This window comes from Erinaceus europaeus, chromosome 13 (genome assembly GCF_950295315.1).
Source record: "Erinaceus europaeus chromosome 13, mEriEur2.1, whole genome shotgun sequence".
Lineage (NCBI taxonomy): Eukaryota > Metazoa > Chordata > Mammalia > Eulipotyphla > Erinaceidae > Erinaceus > Erinaceus europaeus.
In genome coordinates this window covers 40126088-40140210 of record NC_080174.1, presented here as the reverse complement: position 1 = coordinate 40140210, position 14123 = coordinate 40126088, and the positions used below count along the sequence as shown (strand labels likewise).

Genomic DNA, 14123 nt, shown 5'->3' with positions numbered 1-14123 from the left:
TAAATAAGACTAACAATACCCACTTTGCAGGATTGTTTATTCATTCATATAAAGTGCCAGTAACTGCCTCGTAATGGCAAGTTCCTAGTGAATGTTAACTCTGGGAAACATCACAGCAAAAGTAACCTGTGTTAGTAGTTTTCTACCAGTTTTTTCTCATCCATGTACTAAATGCTATTACTGTTTTACAAAAGTGGTAACAACAGGATTGGGCAGTGGCAAACACTTGGCCAAGTGCAGATGCTACCAAAGTGATAACATACTGCTAATAGTTAACATACTATTAACTTGCTTTTTCACCAAACTATACAACCTCTTTGCCACAGAAAAAAGTATTTATTTATTTATTTATTTTGATAAGATAGAGAGAAATTGAGAAGGAGAGACACCTGCAGCACTGGTTCACCACTCATGAGGATCAGGTCCTTGCTCATGGTAATGTGTGCACTCAACCAAGTGCACCACCACCCAGCTCCCTATATTTGCCACTTATGAAAAACTTTAAAGGCATTTTCCTCTGGATTTTCCACATATATTCAGAGCCACTGTACTGGTGGCAACCTGTGTGTCCTATACCAGTTCTCTGCTATTGAACCTGTAGGTCTTTCTCGGTTTTTTCTCCCTCTCCTTCTCCTCCTCCCTCCGTAAATAAAGTTGCACTAAGAAGTGACTGATGTCAACTGACCATATGAATAGGTATGAGCTCTATGTCTTAGTACCTCATTTAAAAAACAAAATGAGGTACTAATTAATGAGGTACTAATTCTACTAGGTGATGAAAAGATCTCCTATGATCCACTTCTAAGATATCTCTGACAAGTATTCATCAGCTTCTTTTTAGAAATATTTTATTAACACAAGATAACCTGGTAGAGAGACAGAGAACCAGAGCATTACTCTGGCACATGGGATACTGGGATTGAACTCAGAACCTCATGCTTCCAAGTTCAGCACCCTATTTACTGCACCATCTCCCAGACCCTATCCATCAACTTCTGTTTGCATTCCTCTAGTGCAGAGTATTGCATTCCTCATGAGTAGCCTATTTCCTAGGGCAACTGTAATAGTCAGTAAAGTATTCACTAATGTTGGACCCAAATCTATCTACATAACTTTTAGCCAATTTTACCCTCTGGGACTCTACAAATTCAGTCTATACTCAGTGGCCAGAGACCACTTCAATTCCTTCCTGCTTCCTCTCTCCCTCGCTCCCAACCTTTCTTCCTGTCTGCTTCCCTCCCTCCCTTTCTTGAGTCTTATTCTATACTAGACTTTCTACTAGGCACATGGATGTGAGCCATAGTAGAAGCGCTGTTCAGTGCTCATGAAGTTTCCCTCCTGCAGGTGGGGAGCCTATGGCTTGAACCCAAGTCCTTGTATACTATAACATGTGAGCTCTGCTAGGTGTGCCATCTCCCAGCCCTCGCAACTATGTATTTCTGAAGAGTTAATTCTCCATGATCCTGTCTGCATCCACCCGAGGACATATTTATTCTCACTCATTCATTGTTAGTACATCATTAAGAGCTCACTGCATGACTACTCTATCATTTGATAAGAAATTAAAGGGAGGGGCTGGGTGATGGCGCACCTGGTTGTAACATGAGGGTACATGTTACAATGTGCAAGGACCCAGGTTAGAAGCCCTGGTCCCCTCTGCAGGGTGAAAGCTTTGTGAGTAGTGAAGCAGGGCTGCAGGTGTCTCTGTGTCTCTTTCCTTCTAAATCTCCCCCTTCCCTCTCAATTTCTGGCTGTCTCTATCCAATAAATAAATAAAGATAAAAAAAACCTGTCGGCTCCCTCTGGAGGGCCATTTAAAAAAAAATGTCTTTAAAAAAAATAAGAAAAGGGAGTCAGGAGTAGCACAGTGGGTTAAGCGCAGGTGGCACAAAGCTCAAGGACCAGCATAAGGATCCCAGTTCGAGCTCCCCACCTGCAGGGAAGTCGATTCACAGGTGGTCTGCGGATATCTATATTTCTCCCCCTCTCTGTATTACTCTCCTCTCTCCATATCTGTCTGTCCAACAATGAGGACAACAATAACAACAACAATAATAACTAAAACAAAACAACAAGAGCAACAAAAGGGAATAAATAAATAAATATTTAAAAATAGAAAAGAAAGGGAAGGGGAGGGAAGGGAAGGGAGGGGAGGGGAGGGGAGGGGAGGGGAGGGGACGGGAGAGGAGGGAAAGGGAAGGGGAGGGGAAAGGAAGGGAAGGGAAGGGAAGGGAAGGGAAGGGAAGGGAAGGGAAGGGAAGGGAAGGGAAGGGAAGGGAAGGGAAGGAGAGAAATTAGAGGGAAATGTTGTCAATCCAAAGCTTCCTGAGTCTGTTTCCCCATTTGTAAAATAAAGTGCTAATCTACCCACTTTCTTACAAGAGTATAGTGAAGGTGAACCGAAGCAATGAGTAAAGGATCACTTTTATGTTTGGTGCCAAGTGAACAGGTGCCCTTTTAAACTAAGCACAGTGGCCCGGGAGGTGGTGCAGTGGAGAAAGCATTGACTCTCAAACATGAAGCCCCAAGTTCAATCCCCAGCAGCACATGTACCAAAGTGATGCCTGGTTCTTTCTCTCTCTACCTATATTTCTCATTAATAAATAAATAAAGTAGTGGTCCTGGGGGTGGTGCAGTGATAAAGCTTTGGACTCTCAAGCATGACGTCCTGAGTTTGATCCACATGTGCCAGAGTCATGTTTGGTTCTTTTTCTCTTCTTCTATCTTTCTTATAAGTAAATAAACAAAATCAAAAAAAAAAAGAGACACCTGCAGGCCTATTTCACCACTTGTGAAGCTTTCCCCCCTGCAGGTGGGGGTCTGTCTCTCTCTTTAAAAAATAAATAAATAGGGAGTCGGGTGGTAGCACACCGGGTTAGGAACTCATGGTGCAAAGTGCAAGGACCGGTATAAGGGTACCGGTTTGAGCCCCCAGCTCCCCACCTGCAGGGGAGTCGCTTCATAGGTGGTGAAGCAGGTCTGCAGGTGTCTATCTTTCTCTCCTCCTCTCTGTCTTCCCCTCCCCTCTCCATTTCTCTCTGTCCTATCTAACAACGATAACATCAGCAACAACAATAATAATAATTACGACAACAATAAAAAACAAGGGCAACAAAAGGGAAAATAAATAAAGTTAAAAAATTTTAAAAATAAAATATTTTTAAAAAACTAAGCACAGTGCCTGCCTGCCATATATCCAGAATACAGCAAGTACTTACAGAATAGACTAATAGATGAGAGACTTAATGGATACTTAATGTTGGAGTAAATGCTTTTCTTCCCCCTCCCTGCCCTATTCCCTCTGCTCCAGTGTTAACATCACAGATAGGTCTGCAGAGCCAGCCTTGGAGCCTGAGATAAGGCTTTTGGCGGGTGTTTCCCTATCACACCCTCCTGTGGGGGTGGGGGCAGAGGGATGAAGCCTGGTGCAGCAGAGCCCCTGCCAGGAGACAGGCACAGGATGGGCTCTCAGTACCCACAGTCTGTGCGGGTCTATCTGCCTTTGTGGGCCTTAACCTGGGAGGTAGCTTTCATTCTCCTTTTCCTCTTTTTCACCTCCTATGACACTGGTCCACTGGATGGGAGGAATCTCCAGAGATACCATGCAGGTGAGTGTCCACAGGGGAGCACAGAGGCAAGGGCCAGGGGGCAGAGAAGACCTGAGGTTTCCCTGGAGTCTAGCTGGACCTTTCACAAAGTCTGAGAAAAAAGAGCTTCCTGCTAGTGGGTAGGCCACCGGCTAGCCCCCACTCCGAGAATTCTTTCCACCAGATAGTCTTCATAATCCTCAGCTTCTCTGCTTTGCCCTACTTCTCTGTCCTTAGCAAGGACTTTCATTTCATTGGTAGCATTCATTTTGTCCTTTCTTTTTTATTTTCTTCTTCTTTTTAAAAATTTTATATTATCTTTATTTATTGGCTAGAGACAGCTGGAAATTGAGAGGATGGGGAAGATAGAAAAGGAGAGAGACAGAGAGATACTTGCAACACTGCTTCACCACTTGTGAAGCTTTCCCCCTGCAGGTGAGGACTCGGGGCTCGAACCTGGGTCCTTGTACTTAGTAACATGTGCACTCAACCAGGTATTTCACCACCTGGCCCCCTTTTTTTCCTTCCTTCCTTTCTTCTCCTTCTTCTTATTCTCCTCCTCCTTCTCTCTCATTTTCTTTTTCTTTTTCTTTCTTTATTGTGGGATTGATGATTTACGGTCAACAGGATCCCTTCAGAGACTGAGGAAGTCCCTACCATTGCTACTTTATAGTAAGGACAAATTCCTGGAGTGGCCTACAAGAGGGCTTATGCTAATGTTCCTGATGGAAGTGAACGGTGATGGTGGAGAGAGGGACCTATTAGAGGACTAGGCCCATCATATCTATGTGGAATCCAAGGGTTCCCTGACTAGAACTCCAGATGATGGGGTGTCTGGTATTGACCAAAAAGGTCATCATTAAGTAATCCAGAGTATTACAGAGTAATCCAGGGGCAGATAGCATACTGGTTATTTAAAGAGTCTTTCATGTCTGAGGCTCCGAAGTCCCAGGTTCAATTCTCTGCACCACCATGAATCAGAGCTGAACAGTGCTGAGGAGGAGGGAAAGCCCTTATCCAGCTTTTGTAGTCCTTTCTTTATCTGACAAGCTAAGACTTTCTCCCAGTTGTTAAAGCACTGAGTGTCTTTTGTTGTATCCAAACCAATATTAGGTTTATGGGGCCTGCCTTCTTTGAGCCTTCCTACTAGATTGCCAAGCTTATTAGATCTAAATCTTCTTTACGAAAGAAATTGAAAATGGAGGGGAAGATAGAGAGGAAGAGGCAGAGACACCTGCAGTCCTGCTTCATCACTTGTGAAGCTTTCTTCCTGTGGGTGGGGACCAGGGGCTTGAACCTGGATCCTTGGGCACTGTAATGTGTGTACTTAACTAGGTGTGTCACTGTCTAGCCCCAGGGTGTGTATTCTTCACCCCTATGTTGTGCTGGTGATATAAAATATCCTTACACACTCACTGTGTAGGGAATCACAGAAAAAGTGAGACAGATATGGTGTCATGAAATACTTCCCAAGAGTGATGATTGCCCAGCCAGGTCCTGGCAACTCAGTAGTTACACATGTGAAAATGGAGGGCTAGCTAGAATGCGAGCACAGCAGAAGCCAATTGGTGTGCAGTCATTGGAGTGAACCAGGCTAGGGTTTAACATCGCAGTGTTGTTGGAGCATGAAGAGGGAAGCAGGGTGGACCCATCTGGTTGAGTAAGGAGTTTGGCCTCCATTCTGCTGACCTAATCAGACACAAACTTAGCAAGAGTGTGGTGAGTTTGGGATTGGGTAATGGAGAAAATCACTGCAGGGCTGATGCAGGCAGTGGAAGAAGGGAACCTGACTTGAGGTAGGAGACCATGTGGAGACTGGTCCAGTATAGGGTGGACTTGGGGCTTCAAACTTGTTCTGACTGCACAGACCGTCTTTTCATGCACACACCATATTTATATGCTGTGTTCAAGTATTATTGCATGAATATGTTTTGTTAATTATAATACATACACACAAATTAGAAAAATTGAAAGAAATCAAAATGAAATATATTATCAAATTACTGATCATGATGATATCAACCTCCAGGCTAGATCCATTGTTATTATTATTACTTACAATTTTTATTTATTTGTTTGTTTATTTATTTACCAGAACTCTACTCAGTTCTGGCTTATGGTGGTGCTGGACATTGAACCTGGGATGTCTGAGTCTTAGTCATAAGAGTGTTTGCATAACCACTATGCTATCTACTCAGTCTAGGTTCAATTCCCCACCCAGCCAGAGCTGAGCAGAGCTCTGGAAAAAAGAAAAAAAACTACAATAAATGATTTAAGCCAGTCAATTCTTTTTTTTTTTAGATTTTATTTATTTATTAATAATAAAGATAGGAGGAGAAAGAGAAAGAACCAGACATCACTCTGGTACATGTGCTGCCGGGCATTGAACTCAGGACATCATGATTGAGAGTCCGATGCTTTATCCACTGTGCCACCTCTCAGACCACAAGCCAGCCAATTCTAAAAGCTCCACTTTTGAATCATAAAATCTGAATAAAACAAAATATTATGTGATATACAATAATTCTTGGTGGCTGGAGGATAGCTCAATGGATAGGGTACCTGCCTTGCATATGGCCCAAGTTCAAGCACCAGTGCCATCTATGGAGTGCAATAGGCCACAGGGAAGCTCCAGTGCTGTGGTGATTCTCTCTCTCCCTCTCTAAATGAATGAAAAAGTTGGCTTGAAGTAGTGAAATCATGCATGTGTGAAACCCTGACAATGAAAATAATAAAAATCTATATTGTTTATTTTATAAGAAGTGATAATAGCATGATAGTCTTTGTTAGAGAATCATATTGAACTAGAATGATGCTAGTATTTACACTAGAAAAAGAAAAGAAGGAGAAGAATAAAAACAAGTCTCCGGGGGTGGGTAGGGTAGACAGGAGATAGTTTATCAGCAGAACACACGCCTTGTCATATGCAAGTTCAAGCCCTGACACCATATACAAGCACCATGACACTGTGGGAAGCACCTTGAATGGTGGAGCAGTGCTGTGGAGTCTCTCTCTGTGTCTCTCTTCCTATCTCTTAATCTCTATATATAGCTGAAATAAAAAGAATTTTTTTTAAAAAGTTGTTCCAAGAAGAAGTAGAATCATGCATACAAGATAACAAACTATGCAAAATATCTTCATGCCTGAGGTTCTGAAGTCCCAAATTCAATCCCCAACACCACTATAAGCCTGGACTGAACAATGCTCTGGTAAAAATATATAAGAGGAGTGGCAGAAGAGCAAAGAGAGATTCAAGAGATATTTAGGTGATAAAATAGGCAGGGCTGCATCGTGGCATACCTGGCTGAGCACACACATCATAGAAGATTTAAGTCCCGAGTCTCATTTAAGTCCCTAGTCATCCCACCTGCTGGGAGGAAGCTTCACCAGTAGTGAAGCAGTGTTGTAGTGTTAGAAGTACAACACTACAGTGTTGTAGTGTTAGAAGTACTTCTTTCAGGGACCAGGCGGTAGCACAGTGGCTTAAGCGCACATAGTGCAAAGCATACGGACTGGCATAAAGATCCCGATTCCAACCCCTGGCTCCCCACCTGGAGGTGGGTTGCTTCACAAGCGGTGAAGAGGGTCTGTAAGTGTCTATCTCTCTCTCTCTCCCCCTCTCTCTTTCCCTCGTCTCTCGATTTCTCTCTGTCCTAACGATAACAACAAGGGCAATAAAAATGGGAAAAAGAAGAAATACTTCTTTCTCTGTCTGGCGCCTTCTTTCTCCCTATCTCCTCTCAATTTCAATCTGTCCTTCAAAACTTTAAAAAATAAACTAGGGAGTCGGGCGGTAGCGCAGCGGGTTAAGCGCACGTGGGTGGCGCAAAGCCCAAGGACTGGCATAAGAGTCCCGGTTCAGGCCCCCAGCTCCCCACCTGTAGGGGAGTGGCTTCACAGGCAGTGAAGCAGGTCTGCAGGTGTCTGTCTTTCTCTCCCCCTCTCTGTCTTCCCCTCCTCTCTCCATTTCTCTCGGTCCTATCCCACAACAACAACATCAATAACAACAACAATAACTACAGCAACAATAAAAAACAAGGGCAACAAAAGGGAAAATAAATATTTAAAATAAATAAACTACATTAAATATTTTTAAAAGAAAGTGTTTATTAAAAAATTAATTAATGAGAGCTGGGGAGACAGCATAATGGTTATGCAAAAGCCTCTCAAGCCTGAGGCTCTGAGGTCCCAGGTTTGATCCTCAGTACCACAATAAGCCAGAACTGAGCAGTGTTCTGATCTCTTTCTCTCTTTGATATCTTTCCCCCTGTATCCACTCTTTCTCACTAAAATAAAATAAATTTAAAAAATAGATTAACTTAAAAAAAAAAGAATCTGAGGTGGGTTGGGGAGGGTGTTCAGGTCCTTGAACATGGTTGCATAGGAGAACCTAGTGGGGTTTTAATTGTTATGTGGAAAACTGAGAAATAGGGACCGGGTGGTGGCACACTTGGTTGAGTGCACATGTTATAATGCACAAGAACCCAGGTTCAAGCCACCTGCAGGGGGAAAGTTGCACAATTGGTGAAGCAGGGCTGCAGGTATCTGTCTGTTTTTCTCCCTATCACCCTCTCCCCTCTTGATTTCTGGCTGCCTCTATCCAAAAATAAAGATAGTAAAAAATTTTAAAAGAAGAAAACTGAGAAATATTACACATGTACAAACTATTATATTTTTCTGCTAACTGTAAACTATTAATCCCTTAATAAAGAAGTAAAATTAAAAAGGGAGATGAGAGAATGTACCCGTGTGTCAACAACTTTATTGTAAGCTATTAACCCCCTAACCACCCATTAAAACAAAATAATTTTTTAAAATGAGATTAAATCTGCTGTACATGGTGAAAACAAAGGAGGGGTCAAGGATAGCTTCACATGTGTGATCTGGCAGGTGGAGGTGCTGGTTCTTAAGATAAGAGGCACACTGGGAGAGACAGATTGTGGGGTAAATGAACAGTGATAATGCATTCTGTGTTTGGGTTGAGGTGCTTACAAAATGGTTAGGGGAAGTAAAGTGTATCTATCAGTTTTCTATTCCTACGTGACAACCACCCCCAAACTTTATGTTAACAAACAATTTATTCACTTATGAGCAAGATTCTGTGGGTCAGCAATTTGGACTGAGCTCAGTGAGCCAATTCTTCTTTTAGTTTCATCAAGGATCACCCATATATCTGCACCCTGGATGTTTGCGGGTAGGATATTCTCAGATAACCTCTTTCAAATGTTTGATGCTTGGTGCCGACTATTAGCCAGAACATGTGGTTCCATTGAACTAGCCCAAACTTCTTCACAAGGCAGAATAGTTACTACAGTAAGAGAGGGCAAACCTTAGTGCACAGATGCTTTTTAAGCCTCTGTTTGCAACATGTTTGCTTATGTTCCATGGACCCAAGCAAATCACAAGGCTCAGCCCAGGTGGGAGACAGTCTGTCCTGGAAGGCATGATTCATAAATGGCATTTTTTTAGAATAAATAATATTTTTTAATGGAAGGCATGATTCATAAATGGCATTTTTTTGGAATAAATAATATTTTTTAAAGATTAATGAGAAACATAGGAGGAGAGAGAAAGAACCAGGCATCACCCTGGTACATATGCTGCTGGGGATTGAACTCGGGACCTCATGCTTGAAAGTCTGATGCTTTATTCACTGCACCACCTCCCGGGCCACATAAATGGCAATTATTTTTAAGTCGGTTTCACTGAGAGAATCTGCTCTGTGGCTGCAAAATTGGGGACCCATTCTGGACCCTGTGCTGTGAATACCATCTGGTTTCTTCTGTTCTCTTCAGAAGAATGGAAACTGATTATTGAAAGACCAAGTGGTTTTGTCCAGGGCTGGGAAGATAGCATAATAGCTATGCAAAAAGAATTCCCTGCCTGAGACTCTAGAGTTCCAGGTTCAATCATCATGGACCACCAGGAGCCAGAGCTGAGCAGGGCTCTGTCCCCTCCCTCTCTCTGAATATTTCTTTCTGTATCTCTCTTTAATAAATAAATTTTAAAAAGAGTAGCACCCTCCTTTGAGGCAAAATGTACTATTTCCTCAACTTTAAAAAATCCCCCCCATAACTTCTAAATGCCCCCAGATTCTGGGATCTTCCACATCTTATCCTTGACTATTTTTTTTAGTTGGAAATCTTTCTTCTCCCAAGGTTATTGCCTAAAGGTGAGAGTGGTGTGGAATAGAGACTAGGGGGTAGGGAGGACAAGAAAGAAGGTAGCATAGGGCCAATGGATAGTTCCAGCCTGGGGTCATATATTCTGCCTCAAATGAGGGTCAGCAACAGAGAGCACAGTGTACAGATCTAGCACAGAGGCTGGGAGACAGAACTGGACCTGTTCTCAGAATTGCTGGTGCTGAAGAGTCAACAAGCCAATGAGAGGCAAGATTCTATAGAAATAGAGTTAGAATCACATGAATTATGAGGCCCAGGGAGGGAGGAAAAGCCTTTCCCAAAATCATACATCTGATAAGTGGCAGGCATGCGGTAATAGTTACTAGCACTGGCTGTGCACCCAACTCCAGGCTGAGTGATTTGTATAAACCCAGGGAGTGAAATCCTCACTTATTTTACAGATAAGGAAGCTAGGGTACAGAAGTCGAGTCAAAGGGTGGGGGTAGATAGCATAATGGAAATGCAAAGAGACTCATGCCTGAGGCTTCAAAGGCCTAGGTTCAATCTCCAGCACCACCATAAGTCAGAGCTGATCAGTGCTCTGGTTAAAAAGAGAGAGAAGCAAAGCCAGGTTTTGAACCCCAGCCACCTAGCTCAGAGGTCCACACTCTTTCTCTTTACACTACAAGCTGTTTGGGGAGGCAAGATGGCATAGTGGCTAAACCTAAGATCGTCTGTATTCCACCTTCCACCACTATTTAGCAGCTGTGTGACCTTATAGCATCTCTCTGTGTCTTCCTAGCTCCATCCTTAAGATGGAGGTAAAAAGTAGTAACTACTATAGGAGATGGATGGAGTTGAAGGCTATAAGGCACTTAGAACAATGACTGGGATGTGGAGAGCTCTGCCATTACAATGATGGCAATCACTATTCAGCTCATACGTAAGTCTCCCAGGTCAGTCACTCTTTCTTCAAGTCATAGCAGTTTCCTAGTCTTTTCCTGAAGGCCTGCCTTAGACAGTAAAAGTCCTCTCTCAGGGGAGTCAGGCAGTAATGCAAAGGGTTAATCGCAGAGGGCATGAAGTACAAAGACTGGGTGTAAGGATCCCAGTTTAAGCCTCTGGCTCCCCACCTGCAGGGGATTCACTTCATAGTGAAGTGAAGCAGTTCTGTAGGTGTCTGTCTTCCTCTCCCTCTCTCTGTCTTCCCCTCCTCTCTCCATTTCTCTCTGTCCTATCCAACAACAATGTCATCAATAACTACAGCAATAAAACAACAAGGGCAAAAAAAGGGAATAAATAAATAAATATTTTTAAAAGTCCCCTCTGAGACTTTGTTACTGGAGTCCCTATAAGACATGCAGTCCTTATCACCCCTTACCACCTTTGAATTTAAGAACTTATCAGAGAGTTACAGAGAGGCTCTGAGAGGTGGAGGCTGGCGTCAGTGGGCTTAGCCCAGAAGTGAGTGTCCAGGACATGAGAAAATGGGGTAGAAGGGGGGTGCTTGGGCTTGGAGTCTGGGAAGTGGGGGCATGCAGAGGGTGAGAGAACAGGAGCCTGAAATTGAGCATTATTTGGTGACCAGACTGAGGTGAGTGGACTCTGCCAATGGCCCCCAGAAACTGATGCCTCAATGTTATCCAGCTGGCTGAAAAACAACTCCTCCTTCAGGGACAGGGTGGATCCTTGGGGTGGACAGCCCTGATCTCTGTACCTGGGAGCTGAAGTGGCCTGATAAGCCACCCCACCCAAGAGTCTCTGATTATCTAAATTTTTGAACCCCACCTCTGCCCCAATCCTGGTGACCCTCATCTCCCCCCACCTCCACTGATTCCCTCTCCAAAATATGTCAGTGAAATCCCCAGAGAATAATGTGTCCAATTCTGTTGTATTCCAGATAAGGAAACGGAAGCTGAAATAAGGCAAGGGATTTGCCTTGAGTCCCTTAACAAGATGAATATAAACAAAAACAAGAAGCAGCCTAACACATGTGAACACCGAAATTTCAATGTTTGACTCTGCTAGGCTGCTTCTTGTTTTTGTTTTTGATCACTAAGGGGAGGTTCAGGTCTTAAGTGTCTATGATAAAATAAGATGGTCAGTGGAAGGTAAGATGGACTTACACCTATCTTGGGGAAACACAGAAATATACCCTCAGGACAATAACAGTTCTGTGAGTCAATATTCCCTCAATAAAGGAAATTGAAAAAAACATATAAATTATCACTTCATAGGTCAAAAATGGCCAGGTTTTGGTGATTTAATATTGTTTAAATTAGCAGGGAATGAGTTGGGATCAAACAGAATTATCTAAACTTGAAGACCACTCTTTAGTAGTTCTTTTATAAAAACATTGTTTACTGTTTATGATCTGGTTGTAGAAAATTTAAAGATTAAACATAGTAAAGCACTTTCAAGCCCAGAGATAATATCCATAAGGGAAAACATCTTAATTTCTTTGAGTTCTCTCTCCAGGCATATATTTCCAGGTATGAAAATAGATGGCACTTGTTGATCAATTAGTCTTCATTAGTCTGAGTGATTGTGTGCATTAATTGAGTTGATTCTAGCAAACTCATAAAGGAGCTATGGTTGCTTTTCCCATTTAAAAGATGAGAAACTTAAAGCAGTAGATAATGTGATCGTTAAAGGCATGACTTCAGTGCAAACTGTCTGGGTTTATACCCGGGCTCTGTTCACTGAAACAAGTTAGCCCTCTATGCCTCAGTTCTCATATCTGTGAAATGGTGATAATAACAACTCCCTCCTCACAGGGTGAGAACTAAATAAGACAGTCTCTGTAAAGTGATTAAAACAGTCTTGGTGTGGTCCGGGAGGTGGCGCAGTGGATTAAAAACTGGACTCTCAACCATGAAGTTCTGAGTTCAATCCCTGGCAGGACATATACCAGAGTGATGTCTGGTTCTTTCTCTCTCTGCCTATCTTTCTCGTGAATAAATAAATAAATCCTTTAAAAAAAGAACAGTCTTGGCACATGGTAAACCCTTACTAAATGTAAACTGTTATTAAAGCTCAGAGACATTAAATAACACAGCTAGACAGTGCCAGAGCTCTACTCTGACCCCAAGTTTGTCTAGTTCCTGAGCTTAAACTGCCAACTATTTTTCAAACCTGGGATTAAGTCAGTGCACTACCCTTTTCATTTTGTTGGGCATCTCTTTAACATTAGGTGAGTTTCTTTACCCACCATAGGGACTCAGCAACTCCAATGCAGGGTAAAAGTCTGGGGAAGGTAGGACGGGGGTGGTACCTGGGGAGCGCACCTGGTAGAGAATACACATTACTGTGCACAAGAACCAGGGCTCTAGCCCCCACTCTCCATTTGCAGGGGGATGTTTCACAAGTGGTGAAGCAGTGCTACAGGGATCTTTCTTCTCTTTTTGTATCTCCCCCTTCCTTCTCATTTTTTTCTACATAAAAGAAGAAAAAATAAAAAGCCATGCCAAGTGGTAGATTCATCATGCAGTCACTGAGTCCCAGAGGTAACTCTGGTGGCAAAATAAATAAATAAAAATAAGTAAATCTGGGGGAGGAGTAAGATCACCGAAATGATCTTCCTGCTCCCTCTCAACAAGTGGCAAAAGGGGAGAATTTATTTTCTGCAAAGATAATGTGGTTCTTGCCAATTATTTTTCTGAACCTGTTTCTAAATTCCCCACCCCCCCTTTTTTTTTCTGCATGACCTGGGCCAAGTCATTGGCTTCTGTAGTCTTGTTTTCTCTTGTGCATGACCAGAAGGTTAAACCTACTCTCTATAGCTGGTAGTAAATTGTCTGTATTGAGGGTCAACTATGTGTCAAGCATGGGTATTGATGCCCTACACCTATCCCTGTCATGTTTAATAATTGCAATAATTGCTACACTTACTGAGCACTTGCCATGGGTCCATTCTTGCCTTCTGGTTAAACCAGCCCAAGCTAGCTTATCTAATCCTTACCTCAATCCTGCAGGGGATGTCTGTTTCATCCCAATTATCCAGATGAGAAATCAGAGGCTGATCAGAGGGGAAATAACTTGACCGACCACTTCTAAGTAATCTTTAGTGTCCCTCCCTTTTGCTGGCCTGTAAAACTTGAATTTCACAACTCTTACCTTGTCTCCATTTCTTCCTCCTTTTATGGGGGCATCTCCTCCCCTGAACAGTTTTCCAGGATGTTGCTGTCATGGGAGCGCTTGGCCTGGGCTTCTTCACCTCATCTTTGCGGAGATTTGGCTGGAGCAGTGTGGCCTTCAACCTCTTCATGCTGGCCCTAGGGGTGCAGTGGGCAGTTCTCCTGGAGGGTTTCCTGGAAAAGTCCTTCACCGTCACCGGCAAGATACTCATCAAACTGTCCAGGTAACAAGATGGCCTGTGAATCACTTTGGGGGACCTTCAGGGTATGGGATTCAA

General features: G+C 43.0%; 1 protein-coding gene across 2 annotated transcripts in view; it reads left to right on the top strand.

The window, feature by feature from the left end:
• The first annotated feature begins 3428 nt into the window (after nt 1–3428).
• RHCE (Rh blood group CcEe antigens) overlaps nt 3429–14123 on the top strand; it is a 52804-nt gene continuing 42109 nt past the window's right edge. For both annotated transcript variants that reach the window (XM_060205567.1, XM_060205566.1), the window contains exons 1-2: nt 3429–3608; nt 13877–14069. In XM_060205567.1, coding sequence (XP_060061550.1) covers nt 3461–3608; nt 13877–14069 — 341 coding nt within the window. In that variant the 5' untranslated portion in view covers nt 3429–3460. The remainder of the gene's footprint in view (nt 3609–13876; nt 14070–14123) is intronic.